The sequence below is a fragment of the Pseudophryne corroboree genome, chromosome 3 (assembly GCF_028390025.1).
Source record: "Pseudophryne corroboree isolate aPseCor3 chromosome 3, aPseCor3.hap2, whole genome shotgun sequence".
NCBI lineage: Eukaryota > Metazoa > Chordata > Amphibia > Anura > Myobatrachidae > Pseudophryne > Pseudophryne corroboree.
The window spans coordinates 455525163-455540631 of record NC_086446.1 but is presented as its reverse complement, the minus strand read 5'-3'; the positions used below and the strand labels follow the sequence as shown (position 1 = coordinate 455540631).

The window sequence follows — 15469 nt, the reverse complement described above, 5'->3', positions numbered from 1 at the left end:
GCAGGGAGGCAGTGTTACAGGCAATTCAAAAGCTGTATTCACAACAAGTGATAGTAAAGGTGCCCCTACTTCAACAAGGAAGGGGTTACTATTCCACAATGTTTGTGGTACCGAAACCGGACGGTTCGGTGAGACCCATTTTAAATTTGAAATCCTTGAACACGTATATAAAAAAATTCAAGTTCAAGATGGAATCGCTCAGGGCGGTTATTGCAAGCCTGGACGAGGGGGATTACATGGTATCGCTGGACATCAAGGATGCTTACCTACATGTCCCCATTTACCATCCTCACCAGGAGTACCTCAGGTTTGTGGTACAAGATTGTCATTACCAATTCCAGACGTTGCCGTTCGGTCTCTCCACGGCTCCGAGGGTCTTTACCAAGGTAATGGCGGAAATGATGATACTCCTTCGAAGGAAGGGAGTTTTAATTATCCCGTACTTGGACGATCTCCTGATAAAGGCGAGGTCCAGAGAGCAGTTGTTGGTAGGGGTAGCACTATCTCGGGAAGTGCTACAACAGCACGGCTGGATTCTAAACATTCCAAAGTCACAGCTGGTCCCTACGACACGCCTGCTGTTCCTAGGGATGGTTCTGGACACAGAGAAAAGTGTTTCTCCCGGAGGAAAAGGCCAAGGAGCTGTCATCTCTAGTCAGAGGCCTCCTAAAACCAAAACAGGTGTCGGTGCATCACTGCACGCGGATCCTGGGAAAAATGGTAGCTTCCTACGAAGCGATTCCATTCGGCAGGTTTCATGCAAGAACCTTTCAGTGGGACCTGTTGGACAAGTGGTCCGGATCGCATCTTCAGATGCATCGTCTGATAACCCTGTCTCCGAGGACAAGGGTGTCTCTGTTGTGGTGGCTGCAGAGTGCTCATCTTTAAGAGGGCCGCAGATTCGGCATACAGGACTGGGTCCTGGTGACCACGGATGCCAGCCTTCGAGGCTGGGGAGCAGTCACACAGGGAAGAAACTTCCAAGGCCTATGGTCAAGTCAGGAGACTTCCCTGCACATAAATATTCTGGAACTAAGGGCCATTTACAATGCCCTAAGTCAGGCAAAACTCCTGCTTCAAAATCAGCCGGTACTGATCCAGTCAGACAATATCACGGCGGTCGCCCATGTAAATCGACAGGGCGGCACCAGAAGCAGGACAGCGATGGCAGAAGCCACAAGGATTCTCAGATGGGCGGAAAATCACGTTTTAGCACTGTCAGCAGTGTTCATTCAGGGAGTGGACAACTGGGAAGCAGACTTCCTCAGCAGGCACGACCTCCACCCGGGAGAGTGGGGACTTCATCCAGAAGTCTTTCAAATGATTGTAAACCAGTGGGAAAAACCACAGGTGGACATGATGGCGTCCCGCCTAAACAAAAAGCTAGAAAAATATTGCGCCAGGTCGAGAGACCCGCAGGCGATAGCTGTGGACGCTCTGGTAACACCGTGGGTGTACCGATCGGTTTATGTGTTCCCTCCTCTTCCTCTCATACCAAAGGTACTGAGGATAATAAGGAGAAGAGGAGTAAGAACTATACTCATTGTTCCGGATTGGCCAAGAAGAGCGTGGTATCCGGAACTTCAAGAAATGATGTCAGAGGACCTATGGCCTCTACCGCTCAGACACAAGACCTGCTGCAGCAGGGGCCCTGTCTGTTCCAATACTTACCGCGGCTGCGTTTGACGGCATGGCGGTTGAACACCGGATCCTGAAGGAAAAGGGCATTCCGGAGGAAGTCATTCCTACGCTGATTAAAGCTAGGAAAGAAGTAACCGCAAACCATTATCACCGCATATGGCGAAAATATGTTGCGTGGTGTGAGGCCAGGAAGGCTCCAACGGAAGAATTTCAGCTGGGCCGGTTCCTGCACTTCCTACAGTCAGGGGTGACTATGGGCCTTAAATTGGGTTCCATTAAGGTCCAGATTTCGGCTCTATCGATTTTCTTCCAGAGAGAATTGGCTTCACTACCTGAAGTTCAGACTTTTGTTAAGGGAGTGCTGCATATTCAGCCCCCTTTTGTGCCTCCAGTGGCACCTTGGGATCTCAACGTGGTGTTGGATTTCCTAAAGTCACATTGGTTTGAGCCACTGAAAACCGTGGATTTGAAATATCTCACGTGGAAAGTGGTCATGTTGTTGGCCTTGGCTTCGGCCAGGCGTGTTTCAGAGTTGGCGGCTTTGTCATGTAAAAGCCCTTATCTGATTTTCCATATGGATAGGGCAGAATTGAGGACTCGTCCCCAGTTTCTCCCCAAAGTGGTATCAGCTTTTCATCTGAACCAACCTATCGTGGTGCCTGCGGCTACAAATGACTTGGAGGCTTCCAAGTTGTTTGATGTAGTCAGGGCCCTAAAAATTTATGTTTCCAGGACAGCTGGAGTCAGGAAGACTGACTCGCTCTTTATCCTGTATGCGCCCAACAAGTTGGGTGCACCTGCTTCTAAGCAGACTATTGCTCGCTGGATCTGTAGTACGATTCAGCTTGCACATTCTGCGGCTGGACTGCCGCATCCTAAATCAGTAAAAGCCCATTCCACGAGGAAAGTGGGCTCTTCTTGGGCGGCTGCCCGAGGGGTCTCGGCTCTTCAACTTTGCCGAGCTGCAACTTGGTCAGGGGCAAACACGTTTGCAAAATTCTACAAATTTGATACCCTGGCTGTAGAGGACCTTGAGTTCTCTCATTCGGTGCTGCAGAGTCATCCGCACTTTCCCGCCCGTTTGGGAGCTTTGGTATAATCCCCATGGTCCTTACGGAGTCCCCAGCATCCACTTAGGACGTTAGAGAAAATAAGAATTTACTCACCGGTAATTCTATTTCTCATAGTCCGTAGTGGGTGCTGGGCGCCCATCCCAAGTGCGGATTGTCTGCAATACTTGTATATAGTTATTGCTTAACTAAAGGGTTATTGTTGAGCTATCTGTTGAGAGGCTCAGTTGTTATCATGCTGTTAACTGGGTATTGTATCACGAGTTATACGGTGTGATTGGTGTGGCTGGTATGAGTCTTACCCGGGATTCAAAATCCTTCCTAATTGTGTCAGCTCTTCCGGGCACAGTATCCTAACTGAAGTCTGGAGGAGGGTCTTAGTGGGAGGAGCCAGTGCACACCAGTAGTCTAAAAGCTTTCTTTATAGTTGTGCCCAGTCTCCTGCGGAGCCGCTAATCCCCATGGTCCTTACGGAGTCTCCAGCATCCACTACGGACTATGAGAAATAGAATTACCGGTGAGTAAATTCTTACTTTTCCACTAATTTGTGTCCTTACTTATCCTTGTCTGCAGCTTACGTTTTTTCTTTTGTGGCCTGAATACGTTTTCATGCATTAGTCTCCTGATTTCATGCTTGGGCTTTTTCTCTGTTCTCTGATGTTTTGTTGTGGTTTTGTCATGTAGTTTCTTTTTATCTCTGCCATCTAGGCTCGTCATGCAACATACGGGATTAGGAAATGCTTTCTTTTCTTGCTACAGTGCCAACTGACACTTGTCATTGTGCAGGTGAGTTCAATGAAATCTAAAAAGACACTTGCGAAGAACTAAAGAGTATTGCTGAGTATTGAAAGATATCGGCTAGCTGATGAAGGAAAGGATGTATCTGGAGCCTCTAGCAGAATAGTGACATTTATTGAAAAACCTTGGTCATTTCAATGTTTATTTGTGTCTCAACATTATGACCATTTGAATAATCTACTGTCATTTAGGGGGTAATGACATTGTGCAGATGATGTCATTACCCCCTAAATGTAAGGAACTATTTTCCAGTATATGTATTGTACAATATTATTTGGATGTAAATATTTATATGAAAACTATAAGAAACCTACAGGCAGATGTATTAAGCCTGGAGAAGTGATAAAACAGTGATAAGTGGAAGGTGATAACGCAGCAGCCAATCGTTACAGGTTTGAAAAATGACAGTTTGGAGCCGATTGGCTGGTGCGTTATCACCTTCCACTTATCACTGCTTTATCTCTTCTCCAGGCTTAATACATCTGCCCCCTACTGTAGTTCTTGTTTGGGATGGATTATTTCACCTGATTCCATATTGTGAACGTTTCTTTTTCTTTACCCCCAGTTTCTGTCCTGTCTGCTCCAACTACCTCCCTTCCTCAGCACTACAGATATTCTGTGGTTGTCCTGCTTCTGTTACCCGTTACTCAGGTGAGAGTGACTTTTGTGGCTGCAGTAATGAAATGTCTATGAAACCATTAAAATTATCTCTCGCTATTGCGTTGTACAATAATTCATAGATTTATTATACATTGTTTTTCAGTCTTCCTTTTTCCCACCAATTTTTGTTTGTTTTTGGAACAGCAATATATGAAACCTTCCTCTCCTGTTTGTGTTATTTCGCTGAATTTCTGGCATAGGGAGCAGTAAAATCAGCTGGAGTATTTTCTTAGATCCAACTAGAATTGCACTTGCTCACATTTAGTAATAACTGAGTTTAAGTTTTTTGGAGACTAACACTGGCTGATCTATTGTATGTGCTTGCATTATTCTAAATATGGTGCGTTTCACTGGAGGACAGAGTACATCATTGATATAGAATATTTCTTACTGTTCAGGTTAGGGCACTTACTTGGAATTGCTCACGTTCTCAGAAATAATTATAATGGCATTTTGTTGTCTGCTATGTACAAGTAAATTACATAGACAACAAAACAACAATGATTGGTATTGGGATCATCTGGTAAAATAGACCCAGTCCTTGTCATAGCTATTGTGTAGAAGCGGAATGCTTTTATGATGGTTGAGCTTTTTACAGGTTGAGTATTCCATATCCAAATATTCCGAAATACGGAATATTCTGAAATATGGAATTTGTGGAGTGAGACTGAGATAGTGAAACATTTGTTTTCTGATGGCTCAGTGTACACAAACTGTTTAATACAAAGTTATTAAAAAATATTGTATTAAATTACCTTCATGCTGTGTGTATAAGGTGTATATGAAACATAAATGCATTCTGTGCTTAGACTTGGGTCGTATTGCCATGATATCTCATTATGGTGTGCAATTATTCCAAACTAGGGAAAAATCAGATATTCAAAATACTTCTGGTCCCAAGCAGTTTGGATATAGGATACACAACCTGTATAGCAGACGGAGGGTGGGGTGGGGGGTAGGTGTTAGGTGCCACCCGGGGGGTTAGGGTTAGGCTGCGGGGAGGGGGGTTTAGGGTTAGGCACTACCGGGGGAGGTTAGGGTTAGGCTGCGGGGAAGGGTTGGGGGGTAGCAGTAGATACCACTGGGGGAGGTTAGGGGTAGGCTGCGGGAAGGGATGGTTAGGGTGTTGGGGAAAAGGAGATACTTACTTATCTCGCCCCAGTCGTGATTTCAGGATTCTGGCTTCGGTATTATGACCACTGGCATCCCATCTGGTTGTCAATCATACTGAACCCGGAAGAGCTGCAGTTGCATTACTCTTTCATACTGTATAGCAATATTTATAATGCTGCAATCCCACATGCTTCTATGTGATGTCCTGTACCACTATATTCCGAATGGTAAAATCAGACAGGAGTTGAAGACTCCGCGCTACAAACGTCTTCTGGCTGAAAGAAGTCCGTTCACCACTGATTGCATGTTAATGCTTTGATTACTGAAAAGTTGGAACTGTGGGTTGTCTGCTCTGAGAATATCAGTGAAGAGAAGTTGTTTGTCCTCCAAGTAATAAAGGGTTTCACTTTCCCAAATTGAGAAGTAACAATTGAGTTCTATTCCCATGGTGCTATTAATATGTCCTTTTAATATTTTGCAAAAAAAAAAAAGTTATGAGTGGCTGGAGAGTGGCTGGAGCTTTGCATTTTGACTGTATGTTTGGTATTTTGACACATCAGTTATCAACTATTTTACTTTTTACTCTATTCACTTGATTTCATTAATGAACTGTAGTGTCTGCTTGCTTGGAAAGCCAGCTGACAACTCCATAATGGCTGTAGCAACCGGAAAAAACCTCCAATCTATACCCAGAAAGGTAAGTACAGAGTATGCCAACAGGAAATATAGTGCTATGTTATTAGATATTCTTGCTTTAACTGTTTACAATGGCTATTAAATAACTGTTCCGTAACGTCTGCAACGTCTAGCAGATTGGTGCAGATCCCAGGCATCAAGCACCACACATACACACAATACAATGCTGACCACACACGAGTGTGTGAGCGCAGTGGCAATTCTTCTACCGTGTTGGTCAGAACCCCATTGGCTGGGAATTGTGCTCAGACTGTCTTCTGTATTGGGTAAAAGAGTATTTCTCTAACGTCCTAGAGGATGCTGGGACTCCGTAAGGACCATGGGGAATGGACAGGCTCCGCAGGAGACATAGGCACATTAAGAAAGACTTTAGACTCTGGGTGTGCACTGGCTCCTCCCTCTATGCCCCTCCTCCAGACCTCAGTTTTTAGACTGTGCCCAGAAGAGATGGGTGCACTGCAGGGAGCTCTCCTGAGTTTCCTGCTAAGAAAGCATATTTGTTAGGTTTTTTCTTATTTTCAGGGAGCACTGCTGGCAACAGACTCCCTGCATCGAGGGACTGAGGAGAGAGGAGCAGACCTACTTAAATGATAGGTTCTGCTTCTCGGCTACTGGACGCCATTAGCTCCAGAGGGAGTGGAACACAGGTTCGTCCTGGGCGTTCATCCCAGAGCCGCGCCGCCGTTCTCCTCACAGAGCCGGAAGAAAAGAAGAAAGAAGACTCTGAGGCGGCAGAAGCCTTTCGGGTGCTTCACTGAGGTAATGCACTGCAGCTGTGCGCCATTGCTCCCATACACCTCACACACTCCGGTCACTGTAAGGGTGCAGGGCGCAGGGGGGGCGCCCTGGGCAGCAATGAATACCTCTCCTATGGCAAAATGACCTATTTCTCTGGCTGGGTCCACAGGATTATCCACAGGATAACATTGGGATATTGTCGAGCGACAGCGAAAATGGCACCAACACGGTCACAAGCTTTCTGGCCTCCCAGGATGCATTGGGGCCTCCACTGTATAATCCCGCCCACTGACTCAGTCAGATCAGTTTTTTGCTTGGTGCGGCAGGAAGCCGCATGGTCACAGGGCTGCTGTGAAAGCAGCCTTGAGTTTTCATTAATTTATTTTTATAGACTTACTGTTTTGGTTTGAGCGACTTCTCTTAACAGCGTCTTAAACGCATATTAGAAAGAGTCGCTCCAACAACTCCCCACCGGGTTGCAACAACGCTTACCTTCGGGTATCAGTGCTGTCTCGACGGGCGTCTGTGTCGGATGTTCTAGCAGGTCCAGCAGACGTAACCAGGCTGTGGCCGGAGCATGGGGAGACGGTGAGTCTATGGACTTCCTCTTACTAGAGGGGTCAGGACACAGCTACACTGATTTGGTGGAGACTACAAACAGTGTGTTGATGCGCCGAACATCCCGGTGTGACAGCGCTACGCTCTGGGGATCATAGGCGCCAGGACTAGGTGAGGCCGCGATCCTGGGAGTTTAAGTCAACAGGGGGTTTCAGACGCTCTCCTGGCCGTCCCTCCTCCGAGTTCATGGCCAGTTCCCGCGTGTCTCTCGTTTCATGAACTGAATGACCTCACTTCCGGCTCAGACGCTACCACGAGGGTACTCGGTCGCAGCTTAGATGCTGCGGTTGTGTACACTGGAGATAAAACCCGCCAGACCGAGTCGCAGGCCTTAGCGTCTGCATACATGTGGAAATCGCTCAGTGTCCGTCAGTGAGCGTCCGTGTCTGTTATCAGTTATCAAGAGTGGCAGTGTACATCAGTAGCGTCTGAATCCACTCAGCGTCTTACGAGCGTCTTTGCTTGGATATGGAAGTGTGGTGAGTCTCCCTGTATCCCGCTCTCCGGAGGCAGGGTATACAGTACTAAAAATGCCTTCTACTTTTTAGTATGCATTGTTAATTTTTAGTACCTATTGCATATGAGACCTGTATATTACTGTGTTTTCTGCATGTTATGTTGAAAAAAGAACCAGTTAAACAGAAGTACAATTTTCCTACTTATGTATAAGTTATTATGGAGGTTGTATTCTAATATGACAATGTCTAATGCTTTAACATGTGACTGACTGCTAGTATGTGTGCTGACTTTTCTGTGTAATGTCAGTCCTGTTCTGACCCTCAAATCAGGTGCACTGTGGTCAGATTGATTTCACCTCTATATACTGATTATAGGGTGTTTTTCAGTCACAAAATTGTGTAGTCAATATCAGATAAAATGTCTGTGAGCGGCAAAAGTGATGAGGAGAATTTGTCAAGCACTCCCATAGCCCTAACATGCTTATCTTGTAAGTCAGGGGTAATTGATATGAATCAATTGGTCACTTATGAGGGTTTGTGTGCAAACTGTTTTGCTTTTCAGCGAAGTAAAAGACAGGAGTTGGTTCAACCACCAACAGAGCCACCATGGAATATGTTTGCAAAGACTCTGTCCTCTATTGTGGACAAGTTGGCTCCAGTAGCACCACCTCAGGGGTTAGGTTACACTATGAACCCATACATGCAGCTCCCTTCCTATGGCCTGGTTCCAGTAGCCTCTACTAGCAACCAAGAGACCGATAAGACTAAGACAGATACGTCTATGTGGCAGACTACACAAGATGATACAACGGATGATGATACAGTAGACTCGACTCCGTATGATGATCAGTCGCAGAGTTTTAGTTCAGATGATGTTGCTGAACTTTTTAATGCTGTAAGGGCTGTTCTCTCGTTAGAAGAGCCAGTCAAGACAGTGTTAAAAACTAAAGCACCTGTATTTAAACGAACAAAGGCAGTGAAAGCTGTATTCCCAGCTCAGATGAGCTGACGGAAATGATGGATGAGTCTTGGGCGGCGCCCAGTAAAAAGTACAAGATTCCTAAAAGATGGGATTCTTATTATCCATTTCCAGCTGTGGATTGTTCAAAAAGAGAAGTTCCTCCGAAAGTAGATGCACATGTTCTGCGACTCATGCATAAATCTGCTTTACCACTGTCATCTACCTCACTAAATGATGTCACAGACAGAAGGGTAGATAGCCTTTTGAAAAATATATTTTCTCTAGTAGGAGCAGTGGTAAGACCTGCTATGGCTTCGGCCTGGGTAGCAAAGGCAATGGGCGAATGGATAGAGGAACTAGAGAATGACATCCCTTCTCCTACTAGGGAGCAAGTGGATCGTTTTTGCTGTTTAAGACAATCTGCCCAGTATTTAGAAGAAGCAGCAATTGATATAGGTACAGTTGCTTCTAAAGCTTCAGCCTTGTCAGTAGTCGCTCGCAGAGCAGTCTGGCTACGTACCTGGAAGGCGGATGCGGAATCCAAGAAGGAATTGGAAGCATTGCCTTTTGTAGGTAATATATTATTTGGAAAACCGTTATCGGATATCCTAGAATCAGAGGCTGAATCGAAAAGGGTCAGATTTCCGGCTACCTATAACCCTAAGTCCAAGGGTTTAAAATTTCGCTCTTTTCGTTGGCAAAGCAAAGCGAAAGCTAAAGAGGAGCCTAAGCAACCCCAGTTTAAAGCCAGGGGTAGGAAGCAGTGGGCTAGCAAAAAGCCAGCTTCCAAACCTGAACAGAAACCCTCAGCCTGAAGAGACGGGCCTCCGCCTGGAGGATTCCAGGGTTGGGGGCCAACTCCTTCAATTTGCACACATATGGCAACAGTCAACAACAGATGCCTGGGTGCAGAAGGTAGTATCTCAGGGGTATGGGTTCCCATTCAGGAGGCAGCCTCCTCAAAGATTTTTTTGCATCAGCCCGTCTCGTATAGAGTCGAAGGCCAATGCCCTGCAAGAAGCAGTCCAAAAATGACTGCAGTCAGGTGTGATTGTCCCAGTACCTCCATCACAAAAGGGACAGGGGTATTACTCCAATCTATTTCTAATCCAGAAACCAAATGGGTCATATCGACCAATTCTAAATCTGAAAATGTTGAACAGATACATATGGATCCCGAAGTTCCACATGGAGACGTTACGCTCCATAATGTTGGCTATGGAACCGGGAGACTACATGGTATCTCTGGATGTACGGGATGCTTACCTACATGTGCCTATAGCACTATCACATCAGTGTTACCTCAGGTTTGCCATCCTCAAGGAACACTTCCAGTTCCAAGCTCTGCCCTTCGGGCTAGCTACAGCGCCCAGGGTGTTTACCAAGATCATGGTGGTTATGGTAGCTTGTCTGCGCAAGCAGGGGATAAGAATATTCCCATACCTAGACGACCTGTTAATCTTAGCAAAGTCGCAAGATTTACTGTTGAGCCATCTCCAACAGACGATAGTTTGTTTATAGAGACACGGGTGGCTCATAAATTGGGAAAAGTCGTCCCTGAATCCGTCACAGCGGATGGTTCATTTGGGAACCATATTGGATTCAGACCTACAGAGAGTTCTCTTACCAGAGAAAAAAATAGTCAAGGTGCAGGTCATGGCTCAGGAAGCGTTGCAAGCCCAGACAATGTCAGTCCATGCAGTAATGCGACTGTTGGGTCTGATGGTATCAACCTTCGACATGGTGGAATATGCGCAATTCCACTCCAGACCGTTGCAGCACCTTATTTTGACCAAATGGAACGGAAATCATCAAACGATAAAGAAGCAGATGATAAAGATTCCACTAAATGTAAAAAGGTCTCTAGCGTGGTGGCTACAGACAGACCATTTAAACAAGGGGAGACCCTTTTGGATAAAAGAGTGGCAAGTCCTGACAACAGATGCCAGCCTGCAAGGCTGGGGGGGGGGGGGGGGTACTCAGAAGCCTATGGTTCCAAGGAAAATGGACCGCAAGGGAAAGTCGCCTGCCGATAAATCTGTTAGAAATAAGAGCCATTTACTTGGCTCTGGTTCAGGCAAAGGACAAATCTACAAGGAAGACCAGTCCAGATCCGCTCAGACAATGCGACGGCAGTAGCATACCTCAATCATCAAGGAGGAACTCACAGCAAGAGTCTGATGGAGGAAGTAACTCCCATTCTAAAATGGGCGGAACTCCATCTCCCAGCATTGTCAGCAGTATTTGTCCCGGGTGTACTAAATTGGGAAGCAGATTTTCTCAGTCGGCACACCATTCAGGAAACCGAATGGGCACTACACCCAGAAGTGTTTCAGACACTGGTGAACAGATGGGGTCTACCGGAGATAGACCTTATGGCGTCTCGTCTAAACAACAAAGTTCCGAGGTACGGATCAAGAACAAGGGACCCAGGAGCGGTCCTTGTAGACGCACTGTCAGTAGAATGGAGGTTTCAGCTGGCATATCTGTTCCCTCCAATATCTCTGCTACCCAGAGTAGTGAGAAAGATAAAACAGGCAAAAGGAGCAATCATTCTAATAGCTCCAGCTTGGCCAAGAAGGCATTGGTACACAGATCTGTTGAGAATGTCCGTGGAAGCACCGATACTGCTCCCTCAACGTCCAGATCTATTAATGCAGGGTCCTTGTTGTCACAGTCATCTGGATCGCCTGTCTTTGACGGCGTGGCTGTTGAAACCTCTATCTTAGAGGCTAAAGGATTTTCAAAGCAAGTAATCCAAACCATGCTTAGAGCAAGAAAGCCTTCTTCGGCCCGTGTGTATCATAGAATATGGCAAGCCTATATTCATTGGTGTTATGGAAAAAATTACAATCCGAGATCTTTTAAAGTAGCTAGGATTTTGGATTTCCTGCAGGCAGGATTGGATAAAGGGTTGAAGGTTGCTTCCTTGAGGGTGCAAGTCTCAGCGTTGACTGTATGGTTCCAGCAGAAGATTGCTGACCTACAGGATGTACGTACGTTTTTCCAAGGAGTAGTACATATTCAACCTCCATTTGTTCCTCCGGCAGCTCCCTGGGATTTGAATTTAGTTCTTAAATTTCTCCAGGGTCCTCTGTTTGAACCACTTGAGAGAACAGATCTTAAGTGGTTAACGGTTAAAGTTCTTTTTTTACTGGCAATGGCGTCGGCCAGAAGAGTGTCAGATTTAGGAGCATTATCTTGTAAGTCTCCTTTCCTAAGTTTTTTTCCAGACAGAGCAGTTCTCAGAACAAGATCTAGTTATCTTCCAAAGGTGGTATCAAAGTTTCACCTGAATGAAGAGATTGTAGTCCCAGCCTTTCAGGTATCGGGACTATCTGCGGGAGAAGCGTCGCTGGACGTGGTCCGGGCTTTAAAAATCTACATAGATTGTACTAGTGCCATCAGGAAAACAGATTCTCTCTTCATCCTATATGGATTCCATAGAAGAGGATGGCCTGCTAGTAATCAGACGCTGGCGAGATGGCTCCGAATGGTAATATCAGAAGCTTATTCTCATGCAGATCTCCCTATTCCAGCTAATGTCTCTGCACACTCTACACGTAAGGTAGGTCCTTCTTGGGCAGCACAACAGGGTGCATCAGCAGAACAGATATGTAGGGCAGCCACATGGTCTTCCATAAACACATTCATCAGACATTATGCCTTGGATACTTTTGCCTCTCATGACGCAGACTTCGGGCGAAAGGTCCTCCTGTGCAATCAGGAGCGTCCCCACCACTAAAATGGCTTTGGGAATCCCAATGTTATCCTGTGGATAATCCTGTGGACCCAGCCAGAGAAATGAACGTTATGGTAAGAACTTACCGTTGATAACGTGATTTCTCTTATGTCCACAGGTATCCACAGGGATCCCACCCTGACGCATCTGATTTGAGGATCTGGACAATCACTAAAACCTCTTCCTTCTTGTATGGAAGGGTGTGCATGTGTGTTCTTATCGCCTGTACAGGTCTCTACCTAATGTTCCTGCCTAAAATCGCTGTGGAAAGAACTGATCTGACTGAGTCAGTGGGCGGGATTATATAGTGGAGGCCCCAATGCATCCTGGGAGGCCAGAAAGCTCGTGACCGTGTTGGTGCCATTTTCGCTGTCGCTCGACAATATCCCAATGTTATCCTGTGGACATAAGAGAAATCACGTTATCAACGGTAAGTTCTTACCATAACGTTCATATACATGTACAGGTGGGCACTGTACATGTATATAAAAGAGCCCCCGCCATGTTTTACAAAGTTTGAGCGGGACAGAAGCCCGCCGCCGACTGGGCGGGGCTTCTCCCTCAGCACTCACCAGCGCCATTTTCTCTCCACAGCACCGCTGAGAGGAAGCTCCCCGGACTCTCCCCTGCTTGACACACGGTGAAAGGGTTTTAAAGTAGAGGGGGGGGCACATAATTGGCGATTATACATTACAGCAGCGCTACTGGGTAAACATTCTGTGTTTTTCTCCGGGGTCATATAGCGCTGGGGTGTGTGCTGGCATACTCTCTCTCTGTCTCTCCAAAGGGCCTAAAGGGGAACCTGTCTTCAGAAAAGAGTTTCCCTGTGTGTGTGGAGTGTATCGGTACGCGTGTGTCGACATGTTTGATGATGAAGGCTCGCCTAAGGAGGAGGGGGAGTGCATGAATGTCAGGTCGCCGTCGGCAACGCCGACACCGGACTGGATGGATATGTGGAATGTCTTGAATGCTAATGTAAATTTATTGCATAAGAGATTAGACAAGACTGAGGCTAGGGATCAGTCAGGTAGTCAGACCATGCCTGTCCCAGTGGCACCGGGACCTTCTGGGTCTCAGAAACGCACATTATCCCAGATCACTGACACAGATACCGACACGGATTCAGAATCCAGTGTCGACTATGAGGATGCAAAATTACAGCCAATAGTGGCTAAAGGTGTTCGTTACATGATCATTGCTATTAAAGAGGTTTTGCATATTACTGAGGAACCCCTTGTCCCTGACACGAGGGTACACATGTTTAAAGAGAAAAAGCCTGAGATCACCTTTCCGTCCTCATTTGAGCTAAGCGAATTGTGCGAAAAGGCTTGGGAATCTTCATACAGGAGACTACAAGTTCCCAAAAGGATTCTTATGGCGTATCCCTTCCCACAAAAGGACAGGATACGATGGGAATCTTCACCTAAAGTAGACAAGGCGTTGACACGCTTATCCAAGAAGGTGGCACTGCCTTCCCAGGATACTGCTACCCTCAAGGATCGTAAGCAGGAAGTTACCATGAAGTACATTTACACACATTCTGGTACTATTGTTAGGCCGGCTATGGCATCGGCCTGGGTTTGTAGTGCTGTCGCAGCATGGACAGATTCCTTGTCTACGGAGATTGAGACCCTAGATAAGGATACCATTCTAATGACCCTAGAGCATATCAAGGATGCTGCGTTATATATGAGGGATGCTCAAAGAGACATTTGTTTACTAAGCTCCAGAATAAATGCTATGTCTATTTCTGCTAGGCGACTCTTGTGGACCCGACAGTGGACGGGGGATGCCGACTCAAAGCGGCATATGGAGTCGTTGCCTTACAAGGGGGAGGAGTTGTTTGGAGAAGGCCTCTCGGACCTTATCTCTACTGCTACGGCTGGTATATCGAATTTTTTACCTTATGTTCCCCCACAACATACTAAGAAGGCACCTCATTACCAAATGCAGTCCTTTCGTTCAAATAAAAGCAAAAAGGTACGGGGATCGTCCTTTCTTGCCAGAGGTAAAGGCAAGGGAAAAAATCTGCACACAGCTAGTTCCCAGGAGCAGAAGTCCTCCCCTACGTCGGCAAAATCCACCGCATGACGCTGGGGCTTCCCTGGGGGGGTCAGCTCAAGTGGGGGCACGTCTTCGATTTTTCAGCCACGTCTGGGTTCACTCACAGGTGGATCCCTGGGCAATAGAGATTGTTTCTCAGGAACACAGGCTGGAATTCGAAGAGATGCCTCCTCGCCGGTTTTTCAAATCGGCTCTGCCAGCTTCTCCATCAGAAAGGGAGTTAGTGTTAACTGCAATTCAAAAATTCTATCTGCAACAGGGGATAGTCAAGGTTCCTCTTCTCCAGCAGGGAAAGGGGTATTACTCAACCCTGTTTGTGGTTCCGAAACCGGACGGTTCGGTCAGACCCATTTGAATCTGAAATCCCTGAACCTGTACTTGAAAAAGTTCAAGTTCAAGATGGAATCGCTCAGAGCGGTCATCGCCAGCCTGGAGGGGGGGGGGGGGAATTGGATGGTTTCCCTGGACATAAAGGATGCTTACCTTCATGTTCCGATTTTTCTTCCTCACCAGGCGTTCCTGAGATTTGCGGTACAGGACTGTCATTACCAATTTCAGACGTTGCCATTTGGGCTTTCCACGGCCCCGAGAATTTTCACCAAGGTAATGGCGGAAATGATGGTGCTCCTGCGCAAGCAGGGTGTCACAATTATCCCATACTTGGACGATCTCCTCATAAAGGCGAGATCGCGAGAGAAGTTACTGGACAGCGTGTCACTGTCTGTGAGGACACAGCAACAGCACGGCTGGATTCTCAATATTACGAAGTCCCAGCTGGTTCCTACAACGCGTCTGACCTTTTTGGGCCTGATTCTGGACACAGAACAGAAAAAGGTTTTTCTTCCGATGGAAAAGGCTCAGGAGCTCATAGCTCTGGTCAGGAACCTATTAAAGCCAAAAAAGGTTTCAG

The 15469-nt window shown here is 46.5% G+C and overlaps 1 protein-coding gene across 4 annotated transcripts in view; it reads left to right on the top strand.

Annotated features, from left to right (window-relative positions):
- The window catches only part of TMEM94 (transmembrane protein 94), a 182576-nt gene that overhangs the window by 161314 nt on the left and 5793 nt on the right, over positions 1 to 15469 (top strand). For all 4 annotated transcript variants that reach the window (XM_063960629.1, XM_063960630.1, XM_063960631.1 and 1 more), the window contains exons 25-27: positions 3420 to 3497; positions 4075 to 4160; positions 5898 to 5979. In XM_063960629.1, the coding sequence (XP_063816699.1) occupies positions 3420 to 3497; positions 4075 to 4160; positions 5898 to 5979 (246 nt within the window). The remainder of the gene's footprint in view (positions 1 to 3419; positions 3498 to 4074; positions 4161 to 5897; positions 5980 to 15469) is intronic.